The sequence below is a fragment of the Equus asinus genome, chromosome 29, assembly GCF_041296235.1.
Source record: "Equus asinus isolate D_3611 breed Donkey chromosome 29, EquAss-T2T_v2, whole genome shotgun sequence".
Lineage (NCBI taxonomy): Eukaryota > Metazoa > Chordata > Mammalia > Perissodactyla > Equidae > Equus > Equus asinus.
In genome coordinates, this window is record NC_091818.1 from 31070909 (window position 1) to 31091262 (window position 20354).

At 40.9% G+C, this 20354-nt stretch overlaps 1 protein-coding gene across 1 annotated transcript in view; it reads left to right on the forward strand.

Moving 5' to 3' along the window:
• CUBN (cubilin) overlaps positions 1 to 20354 on the forward strand; it is a 256171-nt gene that overhangs the window by 233291 nt on the left and 2526 nt on the right. The window contains exons 61-66 of the mRNA XM_044762035.2: positions 9108 to 9270; positions 9640 to 9845; positions 12841 to 12988; positions 13889 to 14070; positions 17680 to 17845; positions 19305 to 19540. Coding sequence (XP_044617970.2) covers positions 9108 to 9270; positions 9640 to 9845; positions 12841 to 12988; positions 13889 to 14070; positions 17680 to 17845; positions 19305 to 19540 — 1101 coding nt within the window. The remainder of the gene's footprint in view (positions 1 to 9107; positions 9271 to 9639; positions 9846 to 12840; positions 12989 to 13888; positions 14071 to 17679; positions 17846 to 19304; positions 19541 to 20354) is intronic.

The window sequence follows — 20354 nt, forward strand, 5'->3', positions numbered from 1 at the left end:
TATATAATGTTACGGATGCTCTGTCTTCAGATCAAATTAGTCTTTCATATGGATGACTCAAAGATTTTGTGTGGCTTCTAACATTGGCTTTAAGATTTACTATTCATCGTGCCTTGTCAAGAGATGATCTATGGGAGAATGGGTTGTGTGGAAAGAAATACTCAAAGGACCTTTGGCAAATTGTAAAATAAATGGAAATGTCTATATGCAAATAATCACCCCTTAATTTATCCATTTTTAAAGTTTATATATTTACTTTTCATAGTACCTTTAGATGTGAAAAATTTCTTAGTTCTGAAGTGCTATTAAAAGTAAATCAAGAAACTTTTCTATTCAATTTTTTATTGATTAATATTAAATTATTGTATCTTTCAGGCTTTATAAATTCAGATTAAAAGTGCTAAGTAGCATCAATCAATATATACTACTATACTCTTGGGGGAAAAACAAGTATGGCAAGATTCCTGCTCATGAGGAGCTTAAATCTGGTTGCAAAATTAATGGACGACACATGCAAATCAAAATGAGCAGCTCAGGATAGTCGATGTTTAAGTGATAACTAATGCATTGGGTACAGGCTTGAAGCCATGTGCAAGTTTAAAAGGGAGGAAGGTTCATGATAATCTGATATGAACAAAAAAGACATCATAGCATGAGGGAAAGCTTGTTCAAGTCAGGAGAGAAGGCATTCTAGGCACGATGAACATTAAAGAAAAAAAAGGCATGGAAGTTGGAATGTGCATGTTCTTGAAAGAGTGAAGAGGCTGCCTTTATTAGAATAGAATATTACTAAAAAGTAGCAAGAAATAAGATTGCCTAAGTGGAGAAATATCCAGATTACAAAGCATCTTGAAAGTCAAACTAATGAATTTAGATTTTATGCAGTTAGAAATAAGGAGTGGCTGCAGACTTTCCATTGAGTGACGGTATGCTGAAAGCAGTACTTGAGGAAGGCTAATCTAGAATCAGCATTCAGGATCCATCGTCAAGGGGTGTTTGGAGTTAAGACCCCAGGGAGAGGTTACTGTTAGGTAAGGAGAGTGCAGAGATGGCGGAGATGACAAGCCTGGTGCAAGAGAAACTTTTAAGTTCAAAATTGTCTTAAATTTTAAAGAAATTGTTTCTTTCTAAAAAAGGGAAAGAGGGACTGGCATGGTGGCACAGCAGTTAAGTTCACACGTTCCACTTTGGCAGCCCGGGATTCACTGGTTTGGATCCTGGGTGCAGACCTACCCATAGCTTGTCAAGTCACACTGTGGCAGGAGTCCCACATATAAAGTAGAGGAAGATGGGCATGGATGTTAGCTTAGGGCCAGTCTTCCTCAGCAAAAAGAGGAGGATTGGCAGCAGATGTGAGCTCAGAGCTAATCTTCCTCAAAAAAAAAAAATTATAAAAAATAAATTAAAAAGGGAAAGAAAAGTCTTTGATGGAATACATGTTTGAGCACTTAATTATGTACTGTCTTATATTTTCACTGTGAAAAGCGCCAAGCCAGGGAGACCAGAAGAATGTCGGTATGATTAGGAGGAGATTGTAGTTTTGTAAGGTATTGGTTCACTTTGGGTGACATCAGGGCAGACAGATGGGATTGCCTGTGGACAAAGAATGGAAGGGAGCTCCAGCAAGAACACAGCAGCACGAAAAGAGAGGAGACAGCAAAAGAGCGCTTCTCAAATCAGGAGAAATGATGCTTTCCTTGAGGGAGACCATATTGAGCCAGAAAGCCATGCTTCTACTCACCTCTGGGAGAGGCACACAGTGAGGCAGTTGGAGAGGACAAGACAGGCAGGACGAGAAACAGGCGAGTCACGAAAAAAATGTAAAAACCAGGAATAATGTAGTATGACTGAAGTCAAGAGAGAAGACTTTTACCAAGGATGGGTGGTCAATACTATTAAATTGTAAATTAGGGGTCAAGAAAGCTTAAGATGAAGAAAAAATTCATTAGATTGGATGCCAGCCATTTAAATAAAGTCTTGGCACAGAAGCCAGGTCAGAGGGAATTCATGAAAGACTAGAGATAACAAGGAAGTCAGTTCAGGTTGAATTCTTCTGTTCTACATAGAGACCAAAATGGCCAGAGCAACAGTAACGCTGTTGTTCAAGACTGTTCAAGAACTACCCTGATTTTACAGAAGGGAAATAAGCTTTAGAGACAGATAATATGGACTCAAACTTAATTTTGCCACCCGACAGATTTCCATATCTCCCCGATTCCTCATCACTTCTTCTGTTAAAAATAAAAATCACGTAATCGCATCTCCCTTGCAAGGCTGCTTTGAGGATAAAGATAATGTATGCTAGAGGTTCAGCACAGGGCCTGACATATAATTAGTAAACAAATTTATTTCTCCCTCCCCCCCTTTGTGTAATTCCCGATGGGCATGAAGGAAAAGGAAATCTCCTTTTCTTAAAATATTAAAAATAATTGATTTACATATACATTATTAGAAATATAAATTCACATATGATGTTTTGGGTGTGGTCCTGCCAGGAGGAGGGTTAATTGGACTTATACTCAAGATCCATTTCTTTTCTTTTCTTTTTTTTTTTGAGGAAGATTAGCCCTGAGCTAACATCCACTGCCAATCCTCTTCTTGGTGAGGAAGATTGGCCCTGAGCTAACATCCATGTGCATCTTCCTCTACTTTATATGTTGGATGCCTACCACAGTACAGTTTGACAAGCAGTGCGTAGGTCCATGCCCGGGATCTGAACTGGCAAACCCTGAGCTGCTGATTTACATTACAACAATTAGTAATTTTCTGAATTCCCTCAAGTCATTTAGGACAGAAATAGCAATATCAAAAACAAGGAGTTATTTTCTAGCTTCAAAATAAAATGGCCCCCCCGCCCCCTTTTTAAAGAAATTCTGTTCAGATCTACTTTTGTTTTCCTTTTTGGAAAAGCAATTTTCCTCAATTGGCAACTTTTCCAGCTTATACTAAACTGGTAAATCAAAGAACAGTCCTTGGAATGTGAAGCCTGGAGGTATCTTTATTAAAGAGATTCTGTGATAGATAGGACATTTGATTCCTTTTAGATTGTTTTTTAGTTACTATAATCAAATCACTTTTTAGAGAAGCTAATTTAATTCACTTCTGAAGGTAGATATACAAGTGAAGACTCGCCAATTCCATTATTCATTCGTGTTTGTATCGCTATTGTTTTTGAAAGGGTTGACTTTGAAAGTTATTGAGATAACTGCAGTATGTAGTGAATAGTGTATTTCACGGAGTGGTTGAAATTAACACTACAGCCATTCCAGAAAAAATCATGTGGCATGATTATGTGCTGGGCATTGTACCCCGAGCTAGAGATGTGGAGAATTAAAGACGTGGTTCCTCAAGGAGCCGTAGAGTGGAGGAGACTGACATGTAAGCCTGTAAATTACTATACAACATGACAAAAATGATAAATATGAACATCAGAAAAAAGTAGAGTAGAGGAGGATATGATTGACTTCATTGAGGTTCAGGAAAGCCTTCCTAGATGGGACAGCTGAGCTGGGTTTTGGAGGAAGGTCACAAAAGCATGCTTCTTGTAGGAAGCTGGGTACCAAAGAGAAGGATGTAAGGAGGGGCTGTGAGCCACATAGCATCTGCCCAGCTTATGACACCAATTCACCGATCAGGAAAGTCACTCCTCTTGTGGTGAGCAGTGAGTGAAACGGCAGAGAGGGCTCAGGACTCTGACCCTAATTGATGTTCCGCTGCTGGGAAATATGGAACCAGCAGGAAGGAAATCTTCTCCCTGACCCGTTCAGTGCCTGTTTTATAGCCAGCGTTTGGTGACGCTCCCTTGACCATCTGAAGTGAAAGTGATTTTATGCCATAGCCTACCTATATACATAATTTCAAAAAATCAACATAATGTACTAAATGCCATGAAAAATAAAAATAAAAGGAAAGTATATAAAACAGTGCAGATTTCAATATGTAAATGCTCTGACACAACTATGCTAAGTCACATGGCAGAGCAGTCAGATTCTTTTTTTATGTGGTATCATGGCAAATGTAAAAGTATAAAGTGAAACTAATATGAGTGGGCTGCGTTTGCAACTTAAATGTCAATGGCAGCATCACCATCTGCAATATGAATTTCCAAAATGGTGGGAAAACTCAAAAGAAATAGTTCTAAATGAAACAAAGTACAGTCTTCCCTCAACTTACACAGTAATTGCATTCTTGGAAATTTGCTGCATATTAAACCTGTACAAAAATATTTCTGTGTTTATATATAGAGTGGATTTAGGTTCTGGAATCGTATAATTATAAACAGTTTTATTACAGAAATGTCTGGCAGGGCATTCCAAAGTTGTGTGGGACATAGAATGCATCTTCACTTTGCAGGACTCCTGTGAAATGCACGATGGGGTTCTGCAATGTGGCTTCTAAACACCAAATGCCAGTTATGGTCTCAAATTGTTGTGATGACCCAAAAGACACCACACTTTTGCAAAACATTCCCCAGGGGATGGTACTGTCCCCACTGAGAACATCTGTCTTAACCCACTGGGCTAAGCATTCAGTCTGTGGTGAACCACTGGGAGGAAGGGCTGTCCATCTTGGGGAGGAAATCGGCAATCTGTCAAGGCTTCAGGTTCCTATCTTGATGAGGTGGTTCCTACTATTCATTCATTCATTCAGTCAGTCAGTCAGTCAATGAATGTTCATTTGAGCACCTACTACTTTCCAAACACTGTTCCGAGCACTGGAAAAGAACCCTGAGATATAATAGTAATATAATATAAAAATTCCTATATTTACAGAGCTGATTTTAATCGTTGCTTCTTGTGGCTCTTCCTGAGACCACTGGGACCAGTAAAAGTTCTTTCCAGAAGGTTCTGAAATGGATCAGAGTTCAACCCCAAGCCTGAAAAATCACTCTCTATTCTCTTTCCCATCCCAAATTATGCCCAAGCATGTTGTCCAGTAGACTCTAATGGAAGCTTCTCAATAAAATCAAAGAATTCATGAAGATCCTCTAAGACGCAATGTAGAGATGCTACAAATAAGAATCTAAAAATCCACCTGTAAACAAGTTCCCAGGGGAGTATTAAAGATAAAGTCCTAAGGAAATTAATGTCTAAAATTATTAAGTTAACTTTGAAAAGAATTGAAGTCCTAAATCAAATTCGATTGCCTTTTTGCATTAAAAGTTCGTAGAAATTAAAATCCCAAAATTTCCTTCCCCCCTTTCTTCTCCTGCTCAAATTAATGGCCGGATAAACTGCAGGATCTAACAGTAACTGCAGTCAGAGGCTGTCTTCTGCTAAATTATTTGTGCAATTCCTTCAGGATCCTAAGTAGATTCTAATATGTTCTGCTCTCAAAGAGTTTTAAAAGCTGAGAAAATACAAAATTCTTCTCAGCGCTTATCCACATCCACAAGACTGAGAACATAATTCAATCTCCAGGTCTAAAGCAGTTGTGCAGGCAACATATGCCCCCAGAATGCAGCATGTAGCAGCATGTGGTTGTGTAAGCCCTAAGGGCGCAGTCCTCCAGGCACTGTTTGTGCCCTGGTCTGTATGTGTCCCTGTCTCCAGCATTGTACCATGTACCTCCTGCAACACAGTCTCGAGCTACCCTGTGAAAGTCCATAGTGGAGATTTCACATTACCAGGGAATGGGAGAGCAGATGGAGAAGATCTTGGCTTCAGGTACACAGGAGTCCAGGAGCCCATGCCAGTTGTCCAGAGGCTACAATCTATTTCAACTCAATAGGGAGAAATCTCATGGTGGCAGTGAATGGTCTGATCATTCACTTCAACTTACAGGAGAAGATGCAGGTCCCTTTGTCTGAAATGTATGGAACTTCAGTCCCATCCTAATCTACTTACCCAGTCCCACTTCTATTCTCTCCCCGAATCCCCAGACACATCAAAGGGTGAGGAGTTGTTGAGAATGCCGTGGCTTTTATGCTTCTGCAGCCTTCCGTGTCATGTTCCTCTTTTGTAGGTCCGGAAGGTCTCTGCTTTTACATAGCAGTTCAAATGTCTCTGTAAGCTCTCTCCTGACTCCATTCTCTGGGTTCCCCTATTACATTTACTTCTTTCATTATAACACTTATTTTTCTTTATTTTATATATAATTGACACACACACACAAATATATATAGGTGTATATTTAATTTATGGATCTTTCTCTCACTAATTTGTGAGTGTCCCATTGTGTCTTAAATGCATGGAAAGTGCCTCATACAGTCGTCCCCCCTTATCTGCAGGGGACAAGTTCCAAGACCCCCAGTGGATGCCTGAAACCAAGGACAGTACTGAACTTTATGTATACTATATTTTTTCCTATACATACATACCTATGACAAAGTTTAATTTATAAATTAGTCACAGTGAGAGATGAGCAATAGCTAATAATAGAATAATAATAACAATAGACTATAATAAAAGTTACACAAATGTGGTCATTCTCAAAATATCTTACTATACTGTAGTCACCCTTCTTCTCGAGATGATGTGAGACAGTGCAATGCCTATGTGATGAGGTGAGGTGAGGGGAATGGTGTAGGCACTGCGACGTAGCCTTAGGCTACCATTGACCTTCTGACTATCCATCAGAGAAAGGACCATGGAGCCATGATGATGTCGGTGGTTGAATGTCAGGAGCAGACAGTGTCGATGGTTAGGGATCCAACAAAGGGATGATTTACATCCAGGGTGGAACAGAGCTGGACGGTGTGAGATTTCATCATGCTACTCAGAATGGCGTGCAATTTAAAACTTACGAATTATTTATTTCTGAAATTTTCCATTTAATATTTTCAGACCATGGTTGTCCATGGGTAACAAACTGCAGAAAGTGGAACCACAGATAAGAGATAAGATGTATCCTTGCATACCTAGGACCCAGCACGGAGGCCAGGCACAAAGTACATAGAATAAATAGGCTTGCTATTATGAATGTGATGATAAAGGCAGCAATGATTATAATACAGTTTTAACTTGCTTACCAGAAAAAGTGCATTACCTAAAACTTGGCAAATCTACTGTTCTACAAAATGAGGCATTAGATAACCCAACTCTTTGTGCTCTTCTGCCTCTCAATTTACTAAAATCACATTTCAGCAGGACAGACAGTGCCATCTAGTGGTAGATTTGTTTTTCTGTTTATTTTGAACTGATTCTTTTTAACCATTTCAATTTTTTATATATTCTTAGCATTTTAAAATAATGTCTGTGGTCACGGCCATTCTGAGGTTTATAACACATCATAGTTCTGTTGTAAGTATAACATGTGGATCTACACACACATACTCGTTTCAGAAATACCATGAAGATTATTCAGCTGGAGAAAACTTTGATTTCTAGTGATGTATTTGAGAGAAATCCAAGCACCCATTATTTTAAGAGGCATTGGGTGCTGGAGACACCACAGTGAATAATCAGCCTTCCCCGTGTGAGACTGTTGGGAGAGAGACCAGAAAAAGTAAATAAACAACAAATAAGATGCATTTTGATTATAATAAGAAACTAGAACAGGAAGACGCTGGGGGAGGGCACCATTAGGTAGGGCTGGGTTCTCTGAGGAGATTGAACTTGAGTTGAGACCATGACAAGGAGGAGTGGTCTGTCCAAGCTGAGGAGGGGGTGCTCCCGGGAGGAGGAGCAGGGAGTGCAAAGGCCTGGGTGGGGACTGTCCTGGGACGGAGGAGTTACCGAGAGCAGGGGAGTGGGAGGCCGGCTGAGAGCAGCCACAGGCCAGACCAGGTAGGTAGGTGCTTGCAGACCACCATAAAGAGTTTGTGTTTTCCTTTAGGTACAGTGGGAATCCACTAGAGCATTTTGGGCCCAGCAGGAGCATAACCTGATTTAAGTTTGCAAACGCTCAGGCAGCTGCGTGGAGAATACTGTGGCTGCTCTGTGGAAACAGATCTATTAGGAAGACATTATGATAACAAAGGTGAAGGACGATGGTGGGAGCAATAGAAATGGAGCCCTCTGGGGTAGATTTTGAGGGTAGAATGGAATAGGTATGGGGTCGGGGAAGAGAGAGAGGAATCAAAGATGACTGAAGTTTAGGTTTGAGCCGTTTATTGATGTGAAGAAGACTTGGGGAGAGCAGGTTTGGGATGGGTGGTAGTGGGGAGAGGAACCAAACCGCTTACTCATTTATTAGATACTTATTGAATGCCTTTCAATGCAGGCACTCTTCTAAAACCAGGGAAACAGCAGTAACCAGAACAGCAATCTGTGCTCTCACAGAACTTGCGTTCGCTTAAGAGCGGAAGATGATAACATATGTAATACCTTTAATATGTAAAGGTCATGCACGCCCTAAAGACAAAATAGAGCAGGAAAGGAGAAAAGGAATGAGGGAGAGTTTACATTTTAAATAGCCTGGACCAGGAAGGCCTCACGGGGTCAGTGATATTTGAGTAAAGACCTGAAGGAATAAAGGGGAACAAGCCGTATGGATATATAGAAGAATGTTCCAAGCCAAGGAAACAACAAATCCAGCAGACATAAAGCAGTAGTGTGCCTGGTTTGCTCAATGAGCAGAGAAAGCAAAGTGGAGATAGTACATTTTCAGAGGGGAAAGGTCAGGGGTGGGAGTGAGAGCAGATTGCATCAGACCTTGAAGGCCGTGGTAATGACATTGGCTTTTAAATTGAGTGGGTGGGAAGCAGTTAGGAGGGTTTTTAGCTGAGCAGTGACCTGGTCCGACATATTTTACCTGTATCCTCTGGCTGACATGTTGAGCAGGCAAAGAGGGTCAAGAGCAGAATCAGGGGCTCCGTGGGGAGGCTGCTATGAGAATCCGGGTAAGAGATTACAGGCTTGGACGGGCAAGGAGAACAGAGCTGAAGACCATGATGGGTTTGCTGACTCTAAGGACACATTATTTTTTAAATCGTGTATTACTTTCGCAATGAGAAAAAAATTTTAGGCATCATACCAGGTTTTTACTGAAGATCATTATAATATAATCCATTCAATAGCAATTCTGTCCCTAAATTAAGACTAGCTCTAGGAACATCAATGTAAGAATCTGAATCATGACCTGTTGTAGCTTTGCGTACATTTTAGTGTAAAATATTCAACTTCTTTGTGAATAATGGAGAACTAATTAACTATTTTTCTTTTCAGTTATATGATGGGGATAGTGAAAATGCCAACCTGGCAGGAACATTTTGTGGTTCCACTGTACCTGCTCCCTTTGTCTCTTCTGGTAACTTCCTTACGGTTCAATTCGTCAGTGACCTAACTTTAGAAAGGGAAGGATTTAATGCTACCTATACCATTGTGGACAGTGAGTAAATTGAGATATTTTTATATATTATGAAATACATGTGTCTTTATGCACTAAAAATAATGCCATGCTTATATCTAAACTCAATGCTAATTACGAAACTCAATGTTAATTACTAAACTCAATGTTGATTACCATCTAAACTCAATGTCAATTACTAAACACTGTGTTAATTATTCTGTGTTTAATCCGTGATACAAATTTGATACAATTCTTAGTCAAGAATATATTCCCTAAATCCTTTATAGAATGATGTAAATTTAGCTCCTTTAGGCTAGAGGGGTAAGCAAGGCAGAATTTTAAATATTGTGTGTGGGGTGACACATGAATAAAATTTATCCTGTAAGTTGTTCTTTTTTCCCATCTCAGTGCCTTGTGGTGGAACATATAATGCAACTTGGAGCCCACAAAGTATTTCATCACCCAATTCATCAAACTCAGAGGTCCCAATTTCCATCTGTACTTGGGTCATTGAAGCTCCTCCACATCAGCAAGTCAAGATAACTGTGTGGGCCTTAGAGCTGCAATCTCAAGACTGCCGCCAGAATTACTTAGAGTTCCAGGACTCACCGGAGGTAATAATTGTAGGATGAATGACAGTCACGTTTAGTGACCTTTTCACCAGTATTTGCAAAACACTTGAAGTAATAAGGGCATAATTAAATAAATTCTCAAAGTTACTGCCATCTTAATGCATTTTTCAGCCATATACAAAACCCTCTATTTATGCATTAAGGGACTTGAACCTGTAGGTCGGGAACTCTCAAACTTTCCTGTGCATAAGAAACATCTGAATGTCTTAATAAAAGTGCATACCCCTGGGCCCCAACCTCAGACACAGGTTTCCCCACAGAGTGCCCATTAATCTGAATTTTCTTTTTGGCAGGGCAAGATTCACCCTAACCTAACACCTATGGCCCATCTTCCTCCTTTTCCTTCCTTTTTCCCCACTCAAAGTCCCAGTACATAGTTGTGCATAGTTGTAAATTCTTCTAGTTCTTCTACCTGAGCCACTGCCGCAGCATGGCTACTGGCAAATGAGTAATGTGGCTCTGCGACTGGGAACCGAACCTGGGCCGCTGAAATGGAGTATGCTGAAATTTAACCACTGGGACATCAGGGCTGACTCCCATTAATCTGAATTTTTGATGAGCATCCTGGTGTTCTGATACTGGTGCTCCATAGACCATGCTTGGAGAAACACTTCTCTAGTTAGCAGGATCTATGTATAGGATGAATTGAAGAGGACAATGTGGAACACAGGGAAATCAGTTAAGAGGCCATTTGGTATCAGTTCTGTGGGACTATATTCATGGTAATGTAAGAGAGAAAAAGTTATTTTGGTTAAAAAAAAAAAAAAAGATGAGTCTGGATTGCCCATGGGATAAGATGTTGAAAGACAATTAGACACAAAAGTGTGATATTGACAGAAGGCCTAAAGATTTGGGTGTCATGTCATGAGTCGGTAGATGAAATAATGAGAGTAATGAGATTGTGTAAGGAAAGTATGTAAAGTGAGGAGTCATGAACTGAGGATGGATACCTGGGGGAACACCTGGGAAGACCTGGACAGTCTCTCTGCAGTTTGAGGAGCCACTAATTTACCCCAGTTCATTCCAAGAGTGTCATATTCAAACCCACACATGCTGGCAGTAATAGAAAATCCAGTCTATCACTTTGCAAGTTTTCAAGGTCCTCTCCATTATAAATCCAAGGTTCCTTGGTTTGCACACATATTTTAGTAGGGCTAGAAAAATCAAGTTTGGCTGATTCCACTGTGGAGAGGTCTGAGAAGTGATTGGCTGCTGAGTAGACACTGGATTTGCTGAAATTTTACAAAGCATAGTCACTGAGATCCATCCTAGGCTCCCACAGTGGTCAAGGTGCTAGGTTATAATCATTCCATTGGTAGTGGTTTTTGGAACGAGATTCCTATTCCCCAGTGGTACCCATTCTGGAAGGACTTAGAGCCGAGTGGAACAAGGCCCTTTGGTTAAATCTCTTTCAACTTCCCATTGCTTGATGAAGCTGAGACAAGGGGCATCAGGGAAGACTTACATCTGGGTGCAGAAATGCTACTCATAGGGCAGAAGGCAGCTCTGGATCATAGCATCTAGACTGGCCTCAAATATTTAAGACTCAGTATTTGTCATGAATGAATAATTTCCTTTAACTGAATGAATAAGGGAAAGAACAAAGGGTTCCAGCTTGGGTAGGTAGGGAAGAACAATAAGGAATTAAGTGATAACTGGGAGAATCTGGAACTCTCAAGGTGTCCAAGAGCAGAAAGAGAAGATATAGTTGGGAGATCATGACAGAATCATGTGGTGGAGGCATATAGATGATGAAAAGATCTGTCTGGATAGTGGGCTTTGGGGTAGGAGACCACAGAAAGTAGAGATGAAAGACACTGGCATTAAGGAATGCAAATTAGGGTGTGTAATGGCTCCTCTGTGAGAACACTGAGACCTCCAAGGGTTCAGAAAGGAACTGGGATACAGAAAATGACCATGAGCTAAGACACCACAAGTCTTTAATTAATGAAGTGAAGTAACCAGCAGGAAAGTAAGTGAGAAGACTGAGAAGTGTCAGAGAGTATCTTTGGCCAAATGTAGAGACCCTCAAAGGAGAACTAGCTTTGATGCAAGGATAGATGCTGCAGTGAGCAACCGAGAGAAACCCGCCCACTAGCCACCATTAATCCTACCCAATGTATTGTGGAGTGTGGGAAAAGAATGGCCTCCACCAGGAGGCTGCTGGAGACCCAGGTGTCACTCAAGGTCACAAAGTGGAAAGGCTAAGGATATAGACAGGAGGTGGTTAACAATGCAGTCAAAGTTCAGAGGATACAGGAGGCAAGGTTAGGCAAGGACCAACCCCAGGAGACTTGTGGGTAGAAGCACACATCAATAACAGGAGTTTGCAAGCAGGGGTAGGAAGTGGGCCTTCAGCAGATGCCCCAGAACTGCAGGTGTTAGAGGCATACCCGTGAGTGAGAGGCAGCAAATGTTCTGACTTTGGTGTGGGTTGTTTTCATGCAAGGATTGACAGGCGTCAGACTGCATTTATCTCAGTCTCTTGAGAGCGATGAGGACTGCCCAGGTTTTGCAAAGGGAAACAGGCCCCTCATTACAGGTGCTGGCTGCCTTGCAGGATTCACAGTAGTTCAAAGGTCTGGTTAGATTTGCTAAGGGGTGGCGAGGGCAAGGAGCAGTGTGGGTTAGTTCAGGACTACGGAGAAGCCCCAGAAGGAGAGCTACCATGAGCCGGACAGCCCAGGCGTGCTCAGAGCAATGGCACAGGCCTTGGCTATGGAGCGGCATCGAGAGGGGAAGAGGTCTCATAGTTTCAGCAGAAACTTGGCCTCCCCCCATCTCGCCCCTCAGGGAATGTGAGACATTTGTGGTTTCCAGGACCAAGGTGAGTCTTGTTGCAGAGTGCCTCAAACTCTATAACTAGTTTCCATGGCTGGATATTTAAGCCATACTTTTATGTGCAGTTTAATTTCTGCTATGGCCTATTCTCTTTTCAAACTAAAGCTAATGTGACCTGGCTTCCATTTCGTTTCAGAGCAATGGAAATCTAGGAATTCAGTTCTGTGGCAGAAATGCGTCCACGGCACCCACGTTTTATTCTTCCATGACTACTGCAATTGTCATTTTCAAATCTGAAGCATTTAGCAGAAACTCGAGAGTGGGTTTCACCTATCAGATTGCAGGTGAGCCCTGGAACTGTACTTATTCAGAAAAACTGCTGCCATGATAATCACTGCCAGAATTGACTCCTGTGAGTAACAGAAACCACACCCCTGTGAGGTAGGACTCTTCACAAGAAACCAGGCCCAATTTAGCAAATCACCAACGCTGGTTTCTAAAGAGGTAAAGTGACTATAATATGAATTAAAATGTTTAGAATGCCAGCATATTCTTCAAAGTTCATGTAGGTAATTTAAAAATATACCAGTTTTTTGATTAATTATCCACTTGACCATATATAGAAGTCACTAGATCTTAGGAAATTATTTTGTAAAAACCAAGAAGCCTTAACAGGTTATTTGATTACTGTAACTGAGAATTTTATTTCCAGAGAACACTCTACTTAATGTACATTTTGAACTTAACACTATACCTGGCTTTGATGAAAACAAACAAAAAAAAGAATACTTTGGTTTTTTACCAAAAATGGTAAAGAACAACAATTTGCCAGTTCTCTCAGAATAAATAATACACCAAGGGATTCAAAGGGAAATCCTCATGCAAAACTCTGTCTTGGAGTTAGAGACTTTATGTCTGAAAAAGTCTGAATGTCAGCCAACTGCACCTTAATGTGACAAGAAAAGTGCAGAGAATGCTAGAATATTCATCTTCAAAGGAGAGGGCTCATATTTCCTATTTCACCTGGGGATTTTCTGTTGAGACACTGCCCTATGTTTGCTGTACGTGACATTCCCTGCACCTCTGGGGATCCCAGTTACCTCAAAAGTAAATGAAGAGGCTGGATTAGCTTTTTTCTAAAGTTAGCTTAAATGTAATAATCTTTCTGAATTAGTCCTGTCAAGCTGAAAGAGCACTAAATATTGGGATGCATACATTAATCATGAACTTTTTTTTTCTCTAAGGTTGCAACAGAGAATACAACAAGGCATTTGGCAATCTGAAGAGTCCCGGATGGCCGGATAATTATAACGATAACATGGATTGCACTGTTATTCTCAGAGCCCCACAGAACCACACGATTTCCCTCTTCTTTCATTCGTTTGGAATCGAGGACTCAAGCGAATGTAGACATGATTTCTTGGAGGTAACATGCTTTTGACGATCATGTAAATGAATTATTTAAAAGATAGTGGATCACTTAAGATTTCTTACCTTTTTTTCTACTACTGCTAATCATCTATCCCTTACTCAATTCATTATTCATTATTCTTTAATAACATAAATATGTAGCAAGCATCTTCTAGGTCCAGGTACCAGAAATCCAATAAGGAACAAGGCATATTCAGGATCTCCAGGGGCTCATAGTCCAATGGGAAAGACAGACAGGAAATAGTCAATTTGCACACATTGTGGAAAGGACTAACAGTCAGCATAGTTAGGGACACCTAATTCAGTTTGGGGACAGAGAAGGCCTCTTGAGGGAGGTGATGTGTGAGTTCACACTGGAAGGAGCAGAGGGACATCCAAGTGCAAAGTGTTTATTTTGAAGATGGACGATGGCACTGACTTTAAGAAGTGTGCTTTGTGTGGAGATAAACATGAAACTAAATGATACTAAATCGTGTAATTTCCCTGATGGCCACAGTAAGTTTTGGGCATCTTCAGTATTCTCTAAGGAGAGTGTTTCCTTGACCTGGTGGTCTGTAGAGGTAGGAGGAATGCTCTGTTCCTTCCTCCTCAACCACCACTAGACACTAATTTGAACAAAGAAGCGACTCTGCAGTCTGCACATCCCCTAGCCACCTACTCTCCAGTCCTCCTCCCCAAACCCACCAAGAGAGAAACTCCTCATGCTTGGAGCAAGCAGGGCCATGCTCCTCCAGCCCAGCGCTTGCACCTTTGTGATCCTCCAGTACCACCAGAAGAGCTTCCTCTGGTCCTTTCTGCCAACATCACCTCCATTGTTTAAGTGAGAAGGACTATTATGTTATTGTTCACAAGAAGATGTTCTGAATGAGCCCATAACCGATGCAGGTGGTGTATGGAGCTCAGTGCCTATGTTTTGCCACAAAACCCCGAGTTCCCTGGGGTGTCCTTTGCAAACTCTGTTGGAAATATATTCATTCTTAGAAAATAAACTGAGGTGCAACATAAGACTTGTATCTACAAAGATGCTGAATTCCTCTGTGAATTGAACTTGAATTTAGATCTAGCCTGAAGCTCTGTAAATGGGCTTTGTTTCGTGTACACAAGTCTTCGGTAGGGTTTCCAAAAAGTTCATTTGCTCCTCTCCACCTGTTACGGAGTTTTAGTATCCTGGGGAGCCCTCCTCTATAGAATTAATCTAAGACCTTTGTTAATGAGTATTCTCAGCCTATCGTGTAACAAGTACTTGGAGGAAGCACATGCCTTTTCCTTGGAGGGTACTTGCCATGGCAGGAAACTGGGAGGAGATGGATGTAGCAAGGAGGAGAGGAGGAAAGAAATACAGTATTGTCTGTATGAACCAGGGTAGTAAACTCAAACATCTGTACCTCACCCACCACGGAGTCTGAACATTCACCTGAAGTGTAAAGCAGAAACAAGGGCAGAGTGGGATATGCAGAAAGGATGGACTAACCCCCCATCAGTTCAGAGTCACACTGCAGCTGCTCTCGGTTCGCCTCAAGCCTGAGCTGACCGTTATTAACTGGAGTTAACGTTTGCCATTTGCCTCTGGATCTGGGAAGTACAGGCTAGCTCTCCAGCATGGGAGGGCGGGAACTCCTCCTCCTCACTGCCCTACCATTTTCCATAGAAATGGGTCTGAAACTTCCTGTCCAATAAGCAAAGACAGGAAACTGCAACTCAGGCCCATAAAGTGCAGCTGCGTCTGGTTTTTGGTGGGAAGGTTGTGGTGATGGTTTATTGGCAGCCATCCCAGCAAGCCTCAGCATTCCATTCATGTTAACTATGGTGGAAATGGAAATTTCTTACTGAGGATTCTGACTATGTTACCACCAAGTGAAGGCCACGTTCTGGATTACATCTGGAATCTGCATTTGAGTTCAGTGACTTCACCTCCCCTTTCAGGATCCTCTGAAGTCCCAGAGATGTCTACTGCTCTAATTTCCCCTTCCTCCTGGGAAGAGAGAAATGAATAGGACAAGTCATTAGCACATTCAGTGGGAATTTATATCTCACACCTCCTCTCAGAGCATCAGCTTTCTTTTTTTTTTTTATTGCAATAACATTGGATTGTAACATTATATAGCTTTCAGATGCACATCGTAATATATTTCGAATTCTGTGTAGATTACATCATGTTCACCACCGGAAAACTAATTATAGTCCATCACCACACATGTGAGCCTCATCACCCCTTCTGCCTTCCCTCCCCCGTCTTCCCCTATGGTAACCACGAATCCAATCTCTGTTGCTATGTGTTTGTTTGTCATTGTTTTTATCTTCTTTTTATGAGTGACATCATATGGTATTTGACTTTCTCCCTCTGACTTATTTCACTTAGCGTAATACCCTCAAGGTCCATCCATATTGTCACAAATGGCCGGATTTCATCATTTCTCATGGCTGAGTAGTATTCCATTGTGTATATATACCTCATCTTCTTTATCCATTCATCCCGTGATGGGCACCTTGGTAGAGCATCAGCTTTCTAAAGAGGGCCCAGAGTCAAGAATATAGTGGTGGTAGGTCAAGCCCTCCAGCATTCTTGAATATGGCAGCCCTCTCTGCTGACTGGTAGACAACCTGGCTACTCCATCCATGGTAAGGTCATTTTGTTTAAACACTTAGTAGAATAATAAAAAAAAACACCAGCAAGGCATTATTTTCTCCCACTGACTACTACATAGACCTGAAAGGAATCTCTCTGGATCGACACCTCCCAACAAGACTAGCCATTGCACCTCTGAAGAAACTCTATGACTCAAGACAACTAGCAAAAAACAGATGTTAAACTATGAAACTATAAAGAGAATGGAGGACTTTCCAAGTTTTTGAATCCATGTATCAGTAAAATCAGCACTCACACCTGACAAGCTGGTTCCACCTCCATATAGCCTGGGTGACATTTCTCTAACACTCCTCAAGAGTGCTCCTTGGAGTAGGGCTGGTTGTGAAGCCTAGTAAGAACACCAACAGAATGTGGTTGAGTTCACAGTGTGGTTACCCACACTCACACTGACTCATTTCCTGTTTTTATATGTGTCTACTCCAGCCAGTGAACTAATAAAATTCTATGGAGCTTTAGAATGTGTTCATAAAACATATCTAACAGAAATGTTATAGATTTATTGAGTTATGTGTTTTTCTCATACAGAAATTTGTTTTGAACTTTATTATATTTTGTACATTGACTGTTTTTTTCATGGCCCCTTTATAGCCAACCAATTTTCAATGGGAAAAAACATACACACACACAGAACAATGAGTAAAGTATTACAGAGTTGACTGGAAACAGAGCAAACAATATCCCCTCTCTCCCTGCATCTTTTTAAAATTCACAGATATCTCTGAACGCAAAGATAAGTATTTTTTGATCTACACATTGAATGTTTCTCTCCTTTGCAAGTCAAGATGACTTCTGGGTGAATTTTCAGAAAACCTTTCATTCTTAAGTACGTAAAAAGACAGAGCTTTTCCCAGAAAAGGTGTCATTCAAATGGTTTCATGTCTTAATGTATAGCAATGATAAGTCAAAGAAGACAGTATTATATGCTTAAATATAATAATTAATGACTCATTTTTAAAGGTAAGAAATGGAAGTTTTAGCAGTTCACCATTACTCGGCACGTATTGTGGAACTCTGCTGCCAAATCCGGTCTTCTCTCAGAATAATGAGCTATACCTACGATTTAAGAGTGACAGTGCAACTTCCAGCCATGGATATGAAATTATCTGGACCTCATCACCCTCTGGTAAGACATGTGCCCTCTGTAAGGGAAAGTCATGTAGGTGAGAAAAATATAAGGTGTCTAATAGAAAAGTGACCTCATATTTTTAGTCATCTGTGTACTTGATCATTTTCTGATAAAACGGAGATTTTTAGCAAAGTACAGAAATTCTTTTTAATTCTACTTTTACTCATTATTTCTATATATTACTATATATTAAAGAATATAGATTTACATATAAAGTATAAAGATTTAAAAATTCCTTTATGAATTCTGATTTTGTCATATTTTTAACTTTTGTTTCACCATCAAGGTCGTTCTCTGAGAATTAAAAAAAAAAAAAATTACCAAAAGGCCAAATTCCCACACATACTTATGTATACATAAGCTGCTATCCTCTTTGAGTCCCTGTCATTTCTTGGCAGTCCTGGAAATTAATTGCTTTTCCAGGGTAGTACGTATCATTCTGCATTTTTGGTTGGTTGTTTATCAAATAACTGAAGGAAATTTGTCATGAGGAGAAATACCTTTACGAAATATCCCCCCAATATCTAAAAACTTTCAAAATGAGGATAAAAATGGCTCATTTGAAATATACTGAGGGACAAGAAAAGGGTTCTATCTAGTCAATTATAGATAATGAAATCTTGGCACCTAACGATGCTCCAAGATGATCTCCGATGCCCTAATTTTACAGATGAGGAAATAAAACACCAGGATTAATGAGTTTCCCAAAATGCACACCAAGATTGTGGCAGAGGCAGGACTAGACCTCCAGCGGTCAGACTCCCAGTCCCATGCTTTTTATTGATGGCATGCAGTTTCTTCCTGTGTGGACCAGATTGGGATCCCCAGGACTATCTGGTCTGAATAATGATAGCTTTAGTATACAAATTAACAGGTTGAACAAATTAGCACCGATACTTAAAGAGCTTTGCCTTTGAGTATGTCAGTCTTGAAACTGTCAGTTATAAGCCTGGTGAAGTCACTTTTGGACTAAAGTAATCACTGCCAAAAACCTACAATAACCCACTCTCTCAGTTCAGCCCTGGAATTTCACTTTTCATGTTACTTCACCCGCATCATCACCAACTCACTGCACGTGGAGAGCTCTGCACCATCAAAAGGACATGGCAGCTTTAATTACTCTCTCCTACAGATGCTTTATCAAGTTCTTGGTTTTCCCATTGTGTTCTCAACCCACTATTTTCAAAGAGCAGGCCTGGAGGAAGTTGTCCCTGAGTCATGATGTGCAGGGAAAGGAATCTATGGGGGGGAAGGGGGGAGGACGGGGGGTCGAGGTGGTGAGGGGCGATGTAGCCCAAAGAAGGAACTGGAAAAGGGTTTCCACCTCCCTATTCTTACAGAGGGTCTCAGCACCTTAAGAAAATAACAACCGTCTTATTTCCTTACAAATGCACTAAAGTACACGGGATGGTTTCTACTTGGTTGACTCAAACTTCCCGACATTGTTTCCTTGCAGGCTGTGGCGGAACCCTTTATGGAGACAGGGGCTCGGTCACCAGCCCTGGCTACCCCGGCACGTACCCAAACAACACTCACTGCGAATGGGCCCTCATTGCTCCTGCGGGAAGACCTGTTACCGTCAGCTTTCCCTTTATCAGCATTGACGATCCTGGAGACTGCGTCCAGAACTCTCTCTTACTCTATGATGGACCGGATGCTAATTCTCCATCCTCTGGACCATACTGTGGTGCAGTGAGTACAACAAACATTTTAACATTCCCATTTATTATTTTTAAATAATGAAAGTAACAATATACCCTTTAAAAGGCAGACACATGCAAAGCACAAAGCACAACGTACTTTTACAAATTCTGTACAATTTCTGACTTTCTCTATTTTGGGTGCTCGAGTGCCACCTAGTGGCCACTGCGTTAAATTAACGGTAATAGTTACAAACTGGACTTTGCATCAATCACCTAAGCGGTTTCTTGTATTACAGACTTCCAATCCCTGCTCACACCCACTGAATCAGAATTTCTGGGGGAGGAGCCGTGGCACGTTGTTTTTTTAAAAGCTCCGCATGTGGTTTCAGTGGTTGAATACCCATGTTTATTTCCACGTGATTAGAAAAGTTGGACACCTGGCTTCATTTCATCTACTTTTGCTGAAAATCATGGGAATTCTTTTAAGAAACACACAAGGATTGGTCTGGTGACCAGTAGTGTGATTGTTTTTGTAAAGTTCTGATGGACCAGATCTCCCCTAAACATCAAGTTGGAATTCAGACATTGCCTCAGTATTGTTCGCATCTGCCCTTTCGTTCTACCTGAAAGTAGATACGGGCAGAGTTTTCAAGTAAGGGAGATGCGACTGCTGATGAGAGGTCCCTGTTCCTACTGTTCTGCTCTTTACTCACTTAGGCTTTCTGATCAAACTGGACAGAGCAATACATCCACTGGAAATCTAGAAAGTTTTTGTAAAGTCTGACACTGTAAAATTGATCAATTTTATTTTCAGAAATATCAGAAAATAGATAAATTTTTCAAAACCGTGGGAATTCTCCCAG